The 21,112-nt window shown below is 37.9% G+C and overlaps 1 protein-coding gene across 2 annotated transcripts in view; it reads right to left on the bottom strand.

Moving 5' to 3' along the window:
• LOC122985498 (anoctamin-1-like) overlaps positions 1-21,112 on the bottom strand; it is a 153,603-nt gene that overhangs the window by 64,372 nt on the left and 68,119 nt on the right. Inside the window, exons 11-13 of one of the 2 annotated variants that reach the window (XM_044356209.1) lie at positions 9,977-10,137; positions 8,551-8,633; positions 4,406-4,417 (exon numbers count right to left, since the gene is read on the bottom strand). In XM_044356209.1, the coding sequence (XP_044212144.1) occupies positions 4,406-4,417; positions 8,551-8,633; positions 9,977-10,137 (256 nt within the window). The remainder of the gene's footprint in view (positions 1-4,405; positions 4,418-8,550; positions 8,634-9,976; positions 10,138-21,112) is intronic. The other variant, XM_044356210.1, reaches the window with a different exon arrangement.

The raw sequence follows: 21,112 nt of genomic DNA, 5'->3' as shown, positions 1-21,112 counted from the left end.
GCAAATGATCTACAGAGACAGTGAGCATCATATGATGCCTCAACTATTGTGCAGTAAATCTGTTTGGGACATCTCATCCAGGTAGCATCAGTTAGAATCAAGCTCTCACTGGACTGTTGCCTCCATCAGCTGTGATCACATGGAGCCACTTGATAACTGGCAAAACACACTCAATGTAATTCTGCAGACTGGTTAGAGATTTATCCTATCTGATATGGTCTAGTAAAAAGAACCTCCTAGTTCTGATGTCTATACAAGCTGACTGACTACATTTGTACTTAACAGATTTACTGCACAATAGTTGAGGCTTCATATGAAGCTGACTGTCTCTGTAGATCATTCACAGCATAAACACCGATCTATAGATGCCTATCTGTTTTGTTTTGTTTTGTTTTTGTCTAGCTGTCAACATATCCACATTTCTGTATTTATTTTTTGAGACATTGAGTGTACAAACCCACTGAGGACATTCACATAGTGCGACATCTACTGGTCATTTTTTGTAACTACTTTTGGCACACTTGCTGTTGGTTCTATGCCATTGATCTAATTATTGAGAACAGACTTTATTATCCACAGTACATCCTGAGGAAAACTTACCAAAGCGCTTTCATTTAAAAAATAGACATAATATAACATTTATGCACCAACTGAATATTTGAAAATGAAAGACAGCACATTCATTTGATATAAAAAATATTTTATTGTCATTGTAGGTCTTAATAAATTATTATTCAACTATAATAATCAATTATTAAAGGCTAAAGGTCTGTCTGTCCATCTATATATTTTGTGTTGGCATTGCATTTTCTAAAGGCAAAGAAGTGGAACCTTTATTTTGAAGAGTACAGTTCAAACATATATATCTATAATATATAGATATAACACATTGGCCAATCAGAAACAGAGGGTCGCTGAAGCCCCACCCACCAATGAAAACGAAACATTGAGTGGTAAATTTGGTCTGTCAGTAAGAACAGAAAACAATAAACTGAGCTGAATTTGTGTTTTTTGTTTTTTGCCCAAAATTTAAAAACACAAAAAAACAACCCGTTTCCGGTTTCTGTCTGTGTCAATTGTACCGAAAAAACAAACAGTTAAAACATACCTTGGTTCTCAGCCTCAGTCTTATGGACCAACTGAAAGAACCAAGAGGACTCTTATTTAAAGTTTGAAGATTTGAGTGTTCTCAAACAAGAGCAAGACCCCTGTTACTTAAGTATAGAAGAAGAAAGAGAGAGACATGATAAAGTACAGTCATTTATTTATTTGTTTGTTTGTTGTTGTGTGTGATTTTTGTGATTGTTTGAGGACTAATTTATGTTTTCTCTCCTCTAATGTGGTGGATTTGAACCTGAGACCAAGATCTGTTTTGTTGGACAACAGCGATGACTGCTGACCTCCCCCCATATGACTTTTGACTAAACCAACTATAACTGACAGAAGGTAGGTAGGACAGAATTTTTTTTTTTTTCATTATAGGGGCTTCCCCAAGTAAGAAAAGTAAAAAGAAAGTGCTCTTTAAGGAGCAGAATAAACTAAGTAGGAAACTTAAGAAACAAATACAGAAAAAAAAATAAAAAAGATAAAAGGATCAACAGATCCAGATGCAGACAGACCTACAGCTGTTATAGAAAAGAAGTCTGGTTTATATTATTGCCTGTTCTTTTGCGATGATGTCCCAGGTGGTCCACTGAGCGCTGGCTCCAAGAAGGCAGTTCTGAAAATTGGGCAATAACAATGTTGCATGGCTATATGGATCCATTGAAGCTGGTTGGGGATCCAGATTGGGATTATTCTTACATGAACTAATATTTAGTTGCATGGGAGGAGTGTACAAAATTATGTGAGGTTCAAAACAGGACAGAAGAAGAGAAAAGAAATGCAGAAGAAAATAGGAGAGGGAAAATAAACAGGAAATTGATTTAGAGATGAAAAACATATTAGAAATTGTAGAATAGTTCACAGTCTAGCCAATCAAAAATTAATTTGTTGGGCAGTGCTCTTGGTTTGACGACTGCAGAAGTGAATATGTGTACAGAAAACGCTCAGAGTGTGCCAGGAAAACAGGCAAATGCAACAAGAACTGTGTGGCGGAAAAAAGTGCCTACCTACCAAGGAGCAAGCTGAGACAGGCACTCGACTCAGAATCAGAATCTGTTCTATTAGCCAAGTATGCAAGCATACAAAGAATGTGTCTTGAATATAGAAGAATAAAGAAAAAAATAGAGCAGAAGTATGGTAAACACAAATAAAATAAAACAAAATAATATTAAATATATATATTTACAGAATAGAGTTATAATAGTTGTGAATAGTGTAATTGGTTTGTGTGCTGGGCAGTTTGTTAAATTTGCTTATTCAATCAGTTCACCTAATCCTAAAATTGCCATTTCCAGCATGTGAAGAAGATTAGACTGATGAGATCTGTGCTCTTGCTGTTTGCACGTGTGTCTCCCTCTGCACCAAAGTTCAAAATGATCGGTGAGGGAGTAAGACAGCCACCACAGCCTGGGTGTGGAGCTGTGGGAATGGTGGGAGGGCCTAGTGGCCTTCCCCAGGTTGATGCCACCCCCTAGCTATATGTCTCTGGAGGCAGTCATCTTCTGGTGTTTCTAGTGCAATGTTTTTCAATCCTGGTCCTGGGGCACCCCTGCCCTGCATGTTTTAGTTGTTTTCCTGCACCAAAACACCTGATTCAAATGAATGGGTAGTTATCAGGCTTGTGCAGAGCTTGATGACATTGCAACAACGCAAGTGAGACAAGGCGAGTTACAACAACGCAAGTGAGACAAGGCAAGTTGCAACTATGGCAGTCAAAACCTCAAACTCTAGAGTCATGAGTTCAGAATCAAAACTAGGAGAGCCTAAACCAGGAGCTCTCCTCCAAGGGGAACTTTCCTAGATCCAGACCGGCCTACTTATTCATCAGTTCCCGACTTCAGCCTACTTACCACAGCAAATGTTACTCCATTCCCCACAAGAAGCCACCCCAGGGAGAAAGGTAGGTATTTCTGAAAAAATCTCCATCAATTTCCTTCAACACTGGTGCTTTCATAATTGGTTACTTCAATTAGCAAATCAGAAATAAGCTGTTGCACTGTTGATTTGACTCGCTGCCTCTAAGGAAACAGTTATCTAATCTGTCTATCATGTCTCTCATACCAACTGCACAATAGATAATTGCATCATTCACTTCAATCATTCATTAGCCATAGCCTTGTGTACCAGTTTCTCCTTTCCCTCTTGTTAGTTTGTAATTTGTTGTTTCTGCAGTGTTTTGTACTTGTAGCTGTAGCATTAGTAATAAGTGTTTGTAACTAAAAGTGAACTTGTTGGTGTTTTTCTTGCACTTGTGTCTCAGTCACTTAACCTTACAAGACCTACACCCTTGCAAAATCATAATTAAGATTAATACCAATTGTAATTCTAATTGACCTCTCTTGTGTGGCCAAACAGGAGGACTATTTCCCTATTATTATACATACTCTAATATGAGTTATGTTGCTAAACAAAGTCATGCACAATAATAATTCATAATGTCCCCTTAAAATCATTTGAGTGCACAAATTCCTACAAATATTATGGTAGAACAATGACTCTGCCCAATGCCATGCCACATGATGGCCTTCTTGTTATCTCTGCTCTGCTGCCACATCAGTGGCCACAGATGCAAACTAAGCTTCCCAAATGTGAGCAACAATATCAGCATGACGGTTATAATGGAAAAACTTTAGAACAACACTTGGATAATTGGTCCTAAAAGCTGAGATATTGCACATGCTAACACAGATTTCTCCAAAATCACTAACTGTGTGCAGAGGTCAGATGACAGTACAACTGAGTTGATTCAACGTTTTAAACCAAATTTTGAGGAACACTTAGGGAAAGATTGGGAGGACAACTGGATCATGACACTACAAATAATTACCTTTCAAAAGAGACCAGGGTCATGTCTGTAATCCATAGGGTTCAAGAATAGTAACCATTTTAGTTTGGGTATGTCTTTTCTGCGCGTGTGCACAATACCATCACGTGTCTAATTTGCCTTCTTTACAGTGGTAATACAAACAGGAATGTGCAAAAGGAAGTTTTAGTTCCTGAGATTAGTTCCTCTAGTTCCATAGTTCCTGGAACTTTTTGGTTTGACAAGGCTACTTGTAAAATATTGTTTTTTATCAAATGCATGGGGGAAAGCATTAATGCACTAATTGAGTCTGCAAATCCTAACAACTATGTTTTTTGCCATGTAAGTAGAACAAACAATACATTTACCACTTAAACTAACACACATAACTTTTTTGTGATGTGTTATGATCAGAATTTGGCAGAGGTAGCAGCAGCAGAAAGGCTACAAAGAGTAGCGAGAGGAGGAGAGTTATAAGTAATGGGAATTTATTCAAACCTTGAGAGCTTCCTGTGAAAAATAAACCAAAAGAGAGAAAGAGAGAAGGGGGGTGGGAGAAGGGGGGTGGGGGGAACTGTTAGTAAAAAACAACATGGATAACCTTAATTATGATTATGACATTCATCTCACTATCTGCTTTTACTTTGTTGAAGAGAAACTGAATGTTTTTGAAAATACTTGTGAATAAAAAAATAGCAAAACATGAACAAAAACATGTGTATATGGAAATGGCAGTAATAGGGTTTTTACCTTTCTTCAGTAGCTAAAAAACATTTCTTGCACTAGATCATTTTTAGATTGGTGACTTGGTTTCCTATTTGTTTATTACTCCAGTTTTACATTGCATCTTACTTTCGTATTTCTAGCCAGAGTTTCTATCGGTAATAATAACACTGTACTCACCAATTTAATAGCTGAGAACTAGGAACACAGTGACATTCCTGTGAGGAAGTCTGACAGATCACTGGTCTATTCCAGAAGGCAGGTTTAACAAACTCTGAGACTAACCCTGAACTCTGAGTTTATTTATTTATTAGTTAAATTGAATTTTTTGGGGGGTTCTCGTTGTTATAATTATAGGAGAAACACTGATTCAGTAAACGCTCAGTAAATGTTGAGTAAAGTTAGACCTAGCAGTCTCCATTAGGTTGGGTGAGTTCAAAGTTGTGAAAACAATGGGGGTGTTTTGAATATGCCCCTGTTTTCACAGGTAATTTGTTAGTTTGTCCCTCCCGCCGCAGGAAATGAATTAATGAATTGATATAGCACTTTTCTCCTTATGAAAGTAACATGGCGATTATTCGACCAATGAGACTTTGGTTGGACGAGAGCATATCGACAAACTAATCGGCCAGTCGACCAGGAGACTACAGCGCTAGAAATATGAAATGATTATTCATTGATCTTATAATGTCTAGTTTTTTTTGTTGTTTTTTTTTAATTAAGAGAGATGACTCGATTATGTGCACTAAACACTTCAGTTCTAACTATTGTTCTAACTACATGACAGAAATGACTGATGCGTATAAAAGCGGTAACTTTAGTTAAGAATGGCACTCCACACCGGATGCCCCATGCTGTAGTGTCCCCCCACCCTTGGACCCTCAAAGAGGATGAGCTCTAGGCCAGAGCCTTATTAAGAGTTCTGTCTAAATTAACTTTATGCCCAAGTTATTATAGTTTTGTATTTTTCATTATGTTTTATTATTTTTTTCAGTTAATTAAAATGTTTTTTCACACCTAGTTTTAGTTTTTAGACTAGTTTAACCTAACTATAATAACCTTGCTTTATGCTCTGGGTGATTAGGTCCTGACAAAAGTAGATGTCCTTGAACATGCTACAACCTGCCTTGTCTGTGTATATATATCATATGACAACCTGCGTTGTGTGTGTATGTGTATTATTTCCAGTACTTCTGGGTTCTTTCCAGAGTACCCATATAATAACCATATATGGGGTTCCAGGATATAAGATGACTCATATCACCAACTGTCATAGGGCATAGCCCAGCTCATGTTGCATGGTATAAAGAGAGAAAAAAAGAGAACTCAAGTTCTCTCTGCTCAGGGAAGGACACTTAGTTTTAGATCATTTTTGCATGATATACTAAAACCCTGTATTGGTTTTGGATTTTGAATAGCACTTATATTGTAATACTCGAATAAAGAGAATACTCATTTCCATAAAGGCGTATTTTTCTTCACTGATTGCTGCTAAAGCCTACTAGGTAAGTGTTTTTTTCCCCATCTCTTTTATGTTGAATGGCTCTAGAAGCAACTTCCCCCCTTTGAGGGAGTACTATATATAGGCTAAAGTACCAAATAGGTATATCTCATACTGATACTTCACACTTAAAGACACTCTACTCCACTTAGGACGTACTAAGCTCTGGGGACGTATGTAACTCGGGGGATGTAAATTTTGTACATTCAGGAGGGAATGGTAAATAGGTATGGGAAGATTAAGACTAAAAATACAGGTCTTGGTTTTCCTCCTATCACCTATATACCTAGTGGAGAAGTGACACTAGATATTCCTTGTATAACAAATATCTGACCGGGATTTTGATTCTGATTTAAACCTCTGCAAATGAAAGCATTTCAATACATGCTTTAATGTGGACTGAATGGAAATTTGTGTGAGGAAACTAAACGTGGTGTCTGACAGCTGCTTCAGGCTCTGCAGGAGGAGTTTCCCTTATCTCAGGGTTAACAAACTCAGAGTTTTCACTACTAACCAACCTGTCTGACTATCAGATAGGTTGGAGACAAACCCCTACTGTACTTACAGTATTCTCTCATTTCAATCTGCCATTCTGTCCCAAAGCCAGAGAAGGCCCCTCGCTGTATCATTACCACAGCCAAATTCCCAATCTGTTATTCTAATTTACATATTTCCCTGTTTCTGTTGTCAAACAACAGAATGAGCATGAAATGATGATTTGACTGTGACTCATAAATACTACCTGTTAAACAGCAGTAGGGAAAAAAATGTAGTCGTTATCCAAAAGTATATATAAAGTAAACACTAATTTCCAGTCTGAGATGATTCTGCCATACTGGAAATCAGTCCAGCGATACTATGCGAAAGCTTTGCTGCCCTCTAGTGTCCCCCCTTTTCACACACACTTTGCAGCATTCATGCCGCAAGGTAGAAAGTGCTGCGTGGGACCAAGGTGGCATAATGAAATGAGAGACTACTGTACTGTAGTTGTACATGCACAGTTTTCCTGTGCAATGAGGGACTGTTAATGACATTTCAGTTTGTCCAAATTTAGTTGTTTAGTGAATCTGGGTAAACTGTTTGTCTTCAAACTGACTACTTGTGTTTCTCTCAGACTGTAGTGATGTCAGCATGTTCCCAGATCTCAGAAAGTCACACTTTGAGTATGATGCTGTTCATATACTGTATAAAAATGTGTGAAAAAGACCTTAGCAGAGTGTCATTCTTTGAAAAATAAGTCTGGTTTTAGTTTGTAACAAAGGCCTAATTCATTTAAGTGTTTGGGTGCACATATTCCATCTTAATTTGTGCGTATCCACAGATTCCTTTAGTTTTTCATTATTTATTTGTGCTGATGAAAAAAACCCTCACAAAAACCCAATATATTAATCACTTAAAAAAAGATTGTGCTGATGAGATTTTAAAAAAATATTCAGGCTTATAAACAGATCTTACCAAACAGCTAATTAAAACCATTTTATTGGTGAAGTGTTACTTAAGAACATATTTGACATTCATCAAAGTTTTCCTTTTTCCAAAATGTTCTTTGGTAAGAACAAAATACACAAGTGGTTGGGGACACTCGTACACCAATACGCACATATTGTTATTGTGGTTTATTGCAAGTTCTAAGCCATGAAATCGCAAATAAAGCACAACAGAGATAATATTTTCAACATTTTTTTGAACCATTTCCCAAACAGTTTATTAGATGATGACATATTTTAACAAATTGATAAGGAATACCTCAGCATTGAATGGGTAATTATGAGCATGAGCATTGGTTTAACAAAAGATTAGCCATGGCAGATTTATCTGATTTGTTTCTGAATGTCATATATCCTTTAATCAGAAAAATCCTGTTACCAGCAACCATAACAGTGACAGGAGGCCAGGGATGAGGTTTTATGGTCTTATAGTACAGTGGTTATGGTCACATGTGCTTACTTTAAGTATAAACGGTAGACAAGGAGAAGTTGTCAGATTTGCACCAAATCTACTGGTCTATTTAATTATTTATCTTACAAGGAATATTTCCAACAAGTGTGATGTTCTGAATCCTAATTCCAGATTGTACAATTTCCAGTTGACACCTGATTCCAAATCACATAGTTAAAAATTCCCTCCATTGCCTTTGACCAAAATGATTAAAATTGAAACTCTAAAAATATAATCACCCTGTAAAACTAAAAATGATAGAAGCATAATTATGATAATTATATGCTTTATAAGGGGGGCAATTCAGAACTTCTACAAACACAGGAATCTTAAAGGTTATGTATGAACCAGCTTTTGTTCACTTCCTCCTTTTCTGTATCACAATTCACAACCTGTACATTCATTGTCTTAATGTTGAAATTGTGAACTCATCATCCTTACTAGACAGATCTAAATAAGTTAACATGTAATGGGCACTCACCTCCTCATCTTCAAACCCAGTCAGGTCCCATTCATAGTTCAGTCTCATCTGTCTCCTCTTCCAATGCTCCATGAACATGGCGGCTTTGGATCACAGAGAATACAATAAGACAAATACACAGAATACACTGAAATATCTTTCAGAGTACATGGTTCAATTACAATCTATACTTGAATCATTGTCGGTTTCTGGGATGGAGGCGCAGCTCCGCTGCTGACCCTGCTGACCCTGCTGCACACCTACTGTTTGTCCTCATATCAATTTTGTTTTTTGTTTTATATTGAGTAACACACATTTACTGGGAATGACCCTGTAACACAGAATCATGATGACCTCAGCATGACTATGGGTTATCATCTTAGGGTTTCTGCTGCCTGGGAACTAATGTTGGACAAGTCAGCATGGCATTTTAGTCTATACACATACACACCTGTTGTCCCCTCTCCCCCATACATCAGTGATGTTTCAGTGATACACCAGTCTACTGGTGGACTGCAGTGAATTAAAACAGCCAAAGAAAATAAAGAAACAGGGCTCAAGAGGAGGCATGAGAGAAAGTCATGAAGAAAGACATGGCTGCAGATTCCCTTTACCTCATTTGTGCAATGCATCCTAGTACATGTAGGCACTACTGGCATGGTTGGGAAGCAGGAAAACTAAAAAAACTCAGCTTTCTTGGTCAATATGTCACACACAGGAATTTATTGCTTAAACTGACTACATTTACCATCAACAAGTTTCTATGGTTCTAAATTATAAATATTATATGAATGAAAGTGTGCAATATGTGACATGATCATCTAGAGAGAATATTTGTCACTCTGTTTGAGTTGTTGACTACAAGTCCACTCAATCCACTCATGATTACACAGTGGAGTTACAGAGTGGACTTTCTTCCTTCACAAATGATCTTTGGTACAGACACCTGCTGCAGAGAGCATTTCAACCAAACAACAGCCAAGTTTCTTTTAGTAATTTCATCAAGTTAATCATGGAAATAATGGTAAAATTAATTCTAAGTGGTCTTGAATAGAGATGTCCCAATCTCGGGACATCTTTTAAGACAGCCATAATCATTAAAGCATAAGCATTATAAAGTCAGCCAGACACAACTTTGAACTTTGGCTAGCTAGTTACAGCTCAAGAACTTTTAGCCAATATTATTGATACACCGGCTACAAATGAGTAAGTACCAATTGTTTAAAAAATTTGAATGGTAAATCTACAACAGTAATCTTTGTAAACTGCATACATGTTCTAAAATGGAAAGCTTGACAGTTGTAGTCACAGTAACAAAGGTTTAATGATGGGTCAATTAAACAGCATCACAAACTACAGCCATATTGACCACAAAGTTTAGCGGAATAGCCCTCATAAACAGGATATTAATTGCATTCATGTATTTTATTGCATTCATAGTACTCACCCCACAGAGCCATGAATATAGAGAAGAAAACAGTGGCAGGATTGTCAAACAGGTGACTAGCCCTGGCGGTTCCACAGGCAGTACTAAGCTTCCAGTAACTGCACACTCTGTCACACAGAGGACACATGGTGATGTTGTTCTTTGGGTGGCAGATCTCCATGCTGAAAAACAAGGCACACACACATACACACAAAAGCACAGTGAGCTAGTGAGATTAGCAAACATTTTGTTTGCATTGCAAAAAAGCATTTAAATAGGGATGCACAATATTGGATTTTTTGCAGATATCCGATATTGCTGATGCTGATACCGATATATGCACATATTTTTTTCCAGCTGGTTGAGGAGACTATTATGCATGCAAGCATAGATTGTACTAAGTATGATCAAGAAAGACAATATATGAAGTAAAAATTTAGGAAGACTGGAGTTCAGGAGCTCAGTCTTAAAACTTTAATGAACCTGCCAAGTGGGTGGAGCAGTAGAGTTTTCTTTAAGTTATTTAGACAGAATTAATGTGTAGGATTTAATCTCTGGTCCACACTCCGGAGGAGAAGGTAGCGGTAATGCACCTAATACGCTGGTTGCCAACTGTCGTTATAAACCAAAGAGATTTATTTCCCCCCCCCAAACAGAGTGGTACATCCTGTCAGCTGAAGTGTTTCCTATCTGTGCAGCCATAGGTCTAACCAGAGCATCGAGCCCCGGTTTGTTATTCAAGTTAAAGTGGGACGAAGCAGTGGGTCTGATGGGTAGCTTAAGTGAAGTGGAGCCTGCGGAGAAAGCACCTGGACTGTCAGGGTGAAACAGTCCATGGAGGGAAGCACAGTCAGGCGGCGGAGGTTAAGGCAACAATTCGGCCTCTCATAATCGGCAGAAATGGCCAATGCCGATATTTCATTTGAGAGATTTTATCGGCCGATACTGATGACGTGCTGATAATATCGTGCATCCCTACATTTAAATATTATGCTTTTTGTGATTTTCAGTTGTTTACATACTGTTATATCTATCTATGTTAAACATGCACAGAGTTCCAAAACTAGAGGTGAACTTATATAGAAATCAAAAGCCAGGGCTTCAACCTGCTCTGAACACTTCATTTGCAATGTTTTTTTCTACGTTGCCAATGTTATGACATAATACTTTTATTAATATAAAACATAACTTCGTCTGGGCACCACCTTCTTTTTGGTTAGAATTTGTTCGCGCCAGGAGGAAGCACTAACCCTTCTTCAATTTCATCAATGAATCAGTCTCATAATCATAAGTTCTCATCCCAACAGTGACCTCTGGTTTACTGCAGCTCAAAGAAACAACGCTTTTAGGATAAATGAAGACATGTATTAATAGCTAAATGTCTTGAGGATACATGATAAAGCATCATGTCAAAGATCATAATAAAAATAAAAAAAAATAAGGCCTATAAATGAAAATAAAATAATAAATTATTCAGGAATTGTGGCTCTAAGTGTGGGTCTTTGTATTGTAATGGGGAATGCTAAAGGAAAGCTAATTCCACTTTAAGTTGAAACAGGGTTCCAGCAAAATGCAGCTGAGTTCGAGAACAGCAGACTTCCAGAGAACAAAAGGGACTGGAGCGAACTGATTAATTCACAACCTTTAATTGTTGCACAATAAAAAGCTGTGAATTAATCAGTGTGCTCCGGTCCCTTTTGTCTCTTTAATTCAACTTCTCTAAAGAAATTACTTTTTTAATTTTAATGTTATCGACATCAACCCTTGATCACAAAACCATGTTATACCTTACTGTTTCATCATTGTCGAGGCATCATCTTGGCAAGTCTAGTGTTGTTTTGGTGTAGAGTCACCAGCAGTGTTTGGCAGTTAAAGAGCCTTGATCAGGCTGTGGAGTGTGGGTATGTCTTTGTGGGTGCACAGGTGTTGAACACTGGTGGAAAGAAGTCAAGCCGTTTCAGGCTGCTCTGAAAGAGTTTTTAGGCTTAACTCCCATTTGCCGTACTGGTCTTAGCAAGCAGACAGACATCCAGTTAAAGCGTTGTTTTGTTGTTTAGGCATTTAAGCTGAGGATTCAGGCTTTGGTTGGCTTGTAGTAACCTGAATTTAATGCCGAATAAAATTAAATACTGTATGTGGAAACATGAGAGGGCCCTATCTTACACTCGGCGCAAAGCAACGCCAAGCATGACTCAGGTGTCTTTGCCAATTTAAGACAGATGCAGGTATCATTTTCCCGTCCAGCGCCCAGTGCATTTGTTTAAATAGCAAATGCACTTGTGCCCATCTGAGCGCCCATGGGTGTGTTGGTCTATGTGTCTGGCTAGCAGAAAGCGATTGTGTGATTGACTGATAAAAACCTGGTCTGAAGTCAATGCCACAGTGTTTCACTGTTATTTTAAAGGTGCATTATCAAGATATTAATATGCGCCTACATAGGCGGGTGCACAACGCATGTACACTGTGCTGGTTACACACATACAGATGCACATCAGTGCACAAACATGGAAAAGATTACAAATAAAAGGATTACAATGTGAAAGATTATTATTGTGTAGGCTACATTAACATACTTTTAAAAAATACATGTAATAATGGTTAGTCATAATATTTATCAGAATAAGGTAATCATAGTAATGATGGATTAAATTTTCTAATTATTTGACCAAATTGCGGCAAATTCCCCTGCATCTGTGCTACCTTTGCATTTGGAAGAAGAAGAAATACCTTCATGTTTGATTCTGTTTGAAGTGCTACAGGTGAGTGTGTTGTATGCAATGTTTCCTTTGAAGTAGTGTGGATGTTTTTTTTGACTTTATCCCATTACCACCAATTTTCCAGTGACCCTGTAGACTTGTTATTGAAGAATTTAACTTAAATGTGCTTTGTGCGTATGATTGTCTTGTTTGTTTGTTTTTTGTTTTTATTTAACATGGCTCTGAGAAAACTACTGGGGACCAGATTCCCCCTATTCCCGCCCCCTGCCCCAAATGGCAATCAAGGTGTTGGCCACAAGCCCCCAAGAAAGGGTTATATCCTGGAGCTCTGATGATGGCAGCAAAGTCGACGTTATTAAAAAAAAACAAAAAAACTACTAACTGTTGTCAGTGATGGGGACAGTGTAACCGAAGTCACTCTCTTTGAAGAATTTGCTGGGAAAGTGGCCATATGTGATACATATATGATAAGGGGTTACAGCCTTAGAGGTCAACTGCCACAGTTCTAGACCTGCATAAGCTGTGAGACCTTGTTCTTCAAAATGGCACCTCTTGACTGCTCACCCGCCCTGGAGGCTGAAGTGGAGGCTCTCCTCAAACCACCTTCTGTCACACACCTCAGGGTGACAGACTTTCCTGGCTTCATTACGGCCAGGGGTCAGGTGGTGCTCAGTGAACATTCTTTTGCATGTACTATCTAGCTTTCATAGATTGGAATTATTAATAATGGCATTGCCTCTGCCACTCACTGAAAGTGGTAATATTGTCATGTGTTTTTGTCCAGCTGAGCTCAATCAAAAGAGTAACTGTGGCCAGACAAGATGTCCCCCTGAGAACTGCCACAGGTGTGCACTTCATTCTATAAAGTTAAACCTAAACTTTAGCTTTCAATTTTCTGTTTTCAGTAATGTTTTCCTCTTGTGGCTAAAACTTAATTTCATTGAACAAGTTCATTTTAAAATATAAATTTGAGAAGATTAAGATTTAAAAAAAAAAAAAAAAAAAAAAAATTAATTAATTCTCAATGTTCAGAAATGCTAAAGAGGAAGTGTTTTGTTTTACTTTTAAACTATTGAGTTGCGTTATGTTAAACCACTAGGTTTCACAAGATCCTATGTAAATGTTTGCTGAAGTGAGAATACATTTATTTGAAATATTTGGCTTTTTCATGATATTGGGAAAACTTGGGTTAGTACAAAGATTTGTAGCAAGCTTTGAAGTTGAAAAGCAAAATTGTGCTTGTATCTGAAAACCACACATTTCTCATGACCTGGAAACTTCAAATATTCACTTTGGATGTGTGCATTTTCAAATGCAGGTTTTTTAAGTGGGGCCTGATAAGTGGAGTTGTGTTTTCTCACACTTCAAGTCCAAACTACAACCACTAGAGTTGTAACACTTCATTTTTGTAAATGTCATCAAAAACCTGTCTCTTAATGTAGCAGTATCACACAAATGGGAGGCCAAAAAGACATTACTCAATTGTAAGTTATTGAAGCAAAGTCTCAAAGCTTAAAAAACCTGAAATCTTCTGGCACTGTGGAAACTTGAACAGAAAACTTTAGATGCTACATTAAGTGAGCAAATGCCCTTAATGTCTCCTTATAACAGCAAAGGAGGAGCAAGATCAGATTTTCATATTTAGACTTACTTGCATAGAAAAGAGTTGTCACACTGACTTTCTAATATTAAAGGGCTCTGGAGTTGCATTGAATGACAGCACATGATAAACATATGAAGCAACTTCATTCATAAAAGCAGTGATATGAGAAATGCCCTACCTAGTATCAAACCCAGAACCTTGCAATCTAACAGAGAAAGCACACCATTACCTCAAACACTGAGCCATCAGGGGGTCAATGAAACACAGAGCAAATTCACATTGTGAGGAAAAATTGATTTGCCTAAAATGAAGCTTCTAGGTCAGAGATTTGAACATTATGTATAGACATTTAATTGCATGAAAAATCCAGACAGTTTTCTTGACAATTATGTGTATGTGTTTGTGCATGCCAGTATCTGATGTTGTTTTTGTATGTGTTGTTTGTGTTTGTGAGATAAAGATAGTTTTGAATCGTGCATGAAACCTGAAGGTTTGAGGTGAAAACAGAGAAAGGGAAAGGGTGAGGTTTCTTATTTGAAATCACAGTTTAGCAACATCAATTAGCAGATTAAAAACACCTGTGTTTTTCTGCATTTATTTTGCCATCAACTCAAATGAGTGCTGCCCTCAGCAGGGGTTGAACTAACAACCTTTGGATCTAAAAAGGCACAGAAGTGGCATGATGTTAAACAATTGGAATACTCAGACAACATTAATTGACATTCACAGATGCTGCTAACATCCATATCAATCTACGTTTTAAGTAATATTGAAGAGCACTCAAGTTGCATTGAATGATGGTACACGATAAATGTCTAACTTTGTTCATAAAAGCAATATTATGAGGAGCAATACAAAGAGCGGATATTGAACACAGAACCTTGTCATCTAAAAAGGGAAAGCTGACCATGAGAACAGTGTTATAAACCACTGGGCCGACAGACAATCCCTAAAATAAGAGAAAAAAAAAGTTCCCATTTTGTTGAGGAGAAATTTGTTTGCCAAAAGTTAGAGCTTTAGCTCAGAGATTTTTACATCATTAGTGGCAGCAGGATTAGTTTACTTTGAGAATGTATGATATGTGTAAAAAGTGTTTAAAGGAAGAGAGAATCTGTATCTGGAATCTAGAGACTGGAGTGAGAGGGGAAATGTATTTACATTGTGTGAGAGAGGAGGCTTGTAGCAACATCTTGAGGTAAGATATGTGCTTGAGGAGTTAAAACTGTGGGTGTGAGACCTATTTAGAAATTTTCTTCTGGTATAAAAATATCTGTGCTCTCCACTGTGCCTGATCACATGACACACTGGTGAGACCTAATAAAAGAGAAAGTTGAACCAGAATCAATTTTTGGAGAAACACAACCTGCACGCTGTACAACCCTGCCATGCGGGAAGACAAAAACATTATTTGGAAGAGGGGAGGACATCTCTCTTCATTTGATAACATTAAAGGTAAAGTTAGGCTTTGCTGAGGCTTCCCGACTCATTTTAAAAAAGATGAGAGAGACAGAGAGAGAGAAGCAGTGGCCAAGCAAGCTAGAGAGTGGATGAGGAAAGCAAACAGTAGTAGCAAGAAAGCCGGAGAATGAGAGGAATGAAACATAATTCTCTGATTGTTTCAAATCTACCAAGAGTAAAATCAGCCACAGGTGGAATCAAACCTACACCCTCATGTTTGTAAGTCAGACATGTTATGCACTGAGCTAACACATCACACAGCAATGCAGTTAGAATTTTCTGTTTAGACTTTCAATTGCATGAAATATATGGGTTGTAAGATTTCAGACAGAAAGATTTCTTGTCTGTTATGTGCATGTCTATGTGCATGCCAGTATCTGATGTTGTTTTTGTATTTATTGTTTTTTTGTGTGTGTTTCTGAGATGAAGATAAATTTGAATTGTAAATGCAGCCTGACAGTTTGAGGTGACTAACAGTTTAAAATCGAGGAATAGAGGTTTTATCACAAGGACTATGTCTTGCAGTCTCAATCAGCAGATTGACAGCACCTGTGTGCATCTGCATTTTTTCACCTGCATTTTTTATATACCTTTCACATATTACATATATATATATATATATGAATAAATAAATAAAACAGAAACATTTCACCAGGCCTGAAATGAATCACTGCTTAAATACAAATATACCCTAAGGCAAGCTAAATCTAAATATTACCCTATTCAACACTATGGATAGGCTCACTAAAACAATCCCGCCCACACTGGTCTCCTGCTTTACAGACAAGGTTTTTAATAACTTTTTAATTGAAACGATTAAACTAACCAAGAATGATATCACTGGTAAAGCTGTGTCCCTCTCCCTCCCTCCCTGATCCCTCTCACCCTCTACTTCTTTCTCATACTTATTACCAAACCATCAGCCACCTTTTTCAGTTTGATCCAGTTGATTCAAACATTCTCTCTCAAATTGTCACTAGCTCCAAATCAATTACATGTTCTGGATCCCATCCCTGGCAACCTCATTAAAGACATGTTCACTGTGATAGGAAACCCTCTTCTTGACATCATCAATAAATCCCTCAGCTCTAGTATCATTCCCACTGTTTTTAAAACAGCTGTGGTTACACCGTTACTAAAAAGACCCAACCTTGACCCACAATCTCTGAAAAATTATAGGCTGATTTCAAATCTCTCCTTCATATCCAAACTGTTAGAAAAAGTGTTCAACTCCCTGCCCATCTATCCAGTAATAACCTTCTTGATGAGTTTCAGTCTGGTTTCAGACCCAAACACTCTACTGAAACTGCAGTGACCAAGGTAACTAATGATCTCTTAATTGCAATGGACTCTGATCTCTCATCTGTTTTGCTGTTACTTGATTAAGTGCTGCCTTTGACATTGTGGACCACAACACCCTCCTACGACGACTCGAGAACTGTATTGGTCTTAATGGGCTGGCACTTTCTTGGTTTCATTCATACCTGACTGATAGAAAACAAAGTATTTCATATATTAAAACAATGTCTTCCTGCTCTAAAAAGGTCAAATATGGTGTCCCACAGGGATCAGTACTCGGTCCACTTCTGTTTTGTGTTTATTTGCTGCCCTTGGGTTACATTTTCAAAAAACAAAACATAATGTATCACTGCTTTGCTAATGACACACAAATCTAAATGTATCTTCCTGTAACATTTAGTGATTCCTCCCAGCTAGTTAAATTAGAGAAATGTTTGTCAGAAGTCCATCACTGGTGCAATAGTTTCCTGCATTTGAATGCACAGAGGTCAAAAGATCAAAATGCTGCTTGTTGGTCCAGCTAGATTCATATCGCTTTTTACAGACTTATACATTAATCTTGATGGCTGCACAATTTCTCAGACCCATACAATTAAGAATCTGGGAACAGTATTTGATCCATCCCTTACATTTGAGCCACATATCAAGTATATAACAGACGGCCTTCTTCCACCTTCATAAAATAGCCCAGATAAATATTTTTTTTTATCAAATTCAGATGATGAAATCCTCATACATGCCTTCATAACATCTAAAATAGACTACTGTAATGCACTTTTTTTAAGAGCTGATTTCAAATTCCCCCTTCTTACCTAAGGCTTTAAATGGATTGGCTCTTTCATATATCTCCAGCCTTATTGCTCTGTATAGTCCATCACGTCCTTTATGTTCTCTCGGTTCCGGTTCCTTGATTCAATAAGAACACTTTTGGTGGTCAAACCTTTGCCCACCGAGCTCTATTTCTCTGGAATAATCTACCACTGCACATTTGGGAGGCAAGCTCTGTTGATACTTTCAAATCAACATCCAGGCTGAAAACACATCTTTTTTCTGTTCAGTATGACCTCTCCTAATTTCACCGGCTGGGAACCCTAATCACTAACTGTTTTCCTCCTTAACATGTAGCTACCCCAAACCTGTCTGGGTTATATGATCTCTGTTTTAAAATCACTAACCTAAACCTTGTGTTGTAATATCAACATTACTATCTGTATATGTGTGTGAGTGCGTGTGTATTCTTTCACATGTAATATCATGTACTCATCGACCCTTTGTGTTACATTATATTTTGTTTCACTAGTAAGTGTTTCACTAGTGCTTTATATTATGTCATATGTGGATATTATTGTGGTTTGACCTTCCCTCTATGTCCACTACTTTTGCTTGAAGGATTTGTGGTTATGGACATCTCCAGCAACACTTTTGAATCCCTGCCTAATGTCCTTTTTTAAGTCACTTTTGAAGTCAGCTTTGAGTAGCTTTGACGGTGGTAAAGTCCTCCACTTTGCTACCAGGGTCTGTCCTTTCCATGTTGGTTTTGGTTGTTGTTCCTTGTTTTCTTTTTTTGTCACATCATAATTGAAGAGTACCAGTGTTGTAATTGTGCGTCTTTAGGAGTTACTCAGGCCTAAAAATGTTTTGTTAGCCAGTTTAACCATCAGTTTATGAAGGTTCTTCCATGAAAGATATAAATTAATGACGAATGAAAACAATTCCAAAGCACCTTCCAGCATCTTCACTGCAGAAACAGACTGTGGTCTGAATCATCTATCAAGCTGCCAAAAGTTATAGTTGTCACAGATAATGAGCTCAAAAAGACTAAAAAAAAAAAAGTCTAAAAAATACTTAGTGCCAGAGAAGGTCACTTTGACCACTTCCAAGAGCCTGAGTGTGTAAGTATAATTGCTACACAATCATCAATTTTAGACTTTCTCTTCAACAGGACCTCTTCCTCTCTATTGTTGTTGTTTAGAGAGGACAAGAGAAAAGACTAACAGAAAAAAAATGTATATGCATATTTTAAATATTAAAATAACACAACATTTAAATCTGTTTAATATAATGGTAGTAACAACTCTTTAATTGGTGTCTTTCAGATCTAAAAATACAGATTTGTATTGGTTGTTATTCCTCCTTAAATGTTTCCATGGAATTACTCCCATCAGGCAGTCTGATTGAAGCAGTCAACTTCCTTACACTGTGGACACAATGAGCACATTCTGAAACAGACTGACAGGGGATCTGGCTTGTCTTACTGTGTGGTTGTGTGCCAGAGTGAAACTCTGATATTAACACTTGTACTAAGCGTGTGTGGTATATGCCTGCATTGAGTTGAAATGGCAGCATGTGTCACAATATCCTGTGGATGATGAGAAGCAGACAGGAAGCAGAAGAGGCCCTACTGTCTCAAATCATTAATCAAACTTTTCCCCTTGTCTCCCATTCTCTGTATCTGTTCTTCCTCTTGACTTTTTTCTCATTTCTTTCATCCATACTATTATGGATACTCACACTGTTAAACAGGCTATCTATCTATCTATCTATCTATCTATCTATCTATCTATCTATCTATCTATCTATCTATCTATCTCTCATATTATTTATATATATATATATATATATATATATATATATATATATATATATATATATATATATATATATATATATACACACATACATATATATACAGTACAGACCAAAAGTTTGGACACACCTTCTCATTCAAAGAGTTTTCTTTATTTTCATGACTATGAAAATTGTAGATTCACACTGAAGGCATCAAAACTATGAATTAACACATGTGGAATTATATACTTAACAAAAAAGTGTGAAACAACTGAAAATATGTCTTATATTCTAGTTTCTTCAAAGTAGCCACCTTTTGCTTTGATTACTGCTTCGCACACTCTTGGCATTCTCTTGATGAGCTTCAAGAGGTAGTCACCTGAAATGGTCTTCCAACAGTCTTGAAGGAGTTCCCAGAGATGCTCAGCACTTGTTGGCCCTTTTGCCTTCACTCTGCGGTCCAGCTCACCCCAAACCATCTTGATTGGGTTCAGGTCCGGTGACTGTGGAGGCCAGGTCATCTGGCACAGCACCCCATCACTCTCCTTCTTGGTCAAATAGCCCTTACACAGCCTGGAGGTGTGTTTGGGGTCATTGTCCTGTTGAAAAATAAATGATGGTCCAACTAAACGCAAACCGGATGGAATAGCATGCCGCTGCAAGATGCTGTGGTAGCCATGCTGGTTCAGTATGCCTTCAATTTGGAATAAATCCCCAACAGTGTCACCAGCAAAGCACCCCCACACCATCACACCTCCTCCTCCATGCTTCATGGTGGGAACCAGGCATGTAGAGTCCATCTGTTCACCTTTTCTGCGTCGCACAAAGACACGGTGGTTGGAACCAAAGATCTCAAATTTGGACTCATCAGACCAAAGCACAGATTTCCACTGGTTTAATGTCCATTCCTTGTGTTCTTTAGCCCAAACAAGTCTCTTCTGCTTGTTGCCTGTCCTTAGCAGTGGTTTCCTAGCAGCTATTCTACCATGAAGGCCTGATTCACACAGTCTCCTCTTAACAGTTGTTCTAGGGATGTGTCTGCTGCTAGAACTCTGTGTGGCATTGACCTGGTCTCTAATCTGAGCTGCTGTTAACCTGCGATGTCTGAGGCTGGTGACTCGGATGAACTTATCCTCCGCAGCAGAGGTGACTCTTGGTCCTCCTTTCCTGGGGCGGTCCTCATGTGAGCCAGTTTCTTTGTAGCGCTTGATGGTTTTTGCGACTGCACTTGGGGACACTTTCAAAGTTTTCCCAATTTTTCGGACTGACTGACCTTCAGTTCTTAAAGTAATGATGGCCACTCGTTTTTCTTTACTTAGCTGCTTTTTTCTTGCCATAATACAAATTCTAACAGTCTATTCAGTAGGACTATCAGCTGTGTATCCACCTGACTTCTGCACAACACAACTGATGGTCCCAACCCCATTTATAAGGCAAGAAATCCCACTTATTAAACCTGACAGGGCACACCTGTGAAGTGAAAACCATTTCAGGTGACTACCTCTTGAAGCT

The sequence above is a fragment of the Thunnus albacares genome, chromosome 7 (assembly GCF_914725855.1).
Source record: "Thunnus albacares chromosome 7, fThuAlb1.1, whole genome shotgun sequence".
Taxonomy (NCBI): domain Eukaryota; kingdom Metazoa; phylum Chordata; class Actinopteri; order Scombriformes; family Scombridae; genus Thunnus; species Thunnus albacares.
Note: the sequence above shows the minus strand (reverse complement) of the source record. Positions and strands in the feature narration are given on the sequence as shown.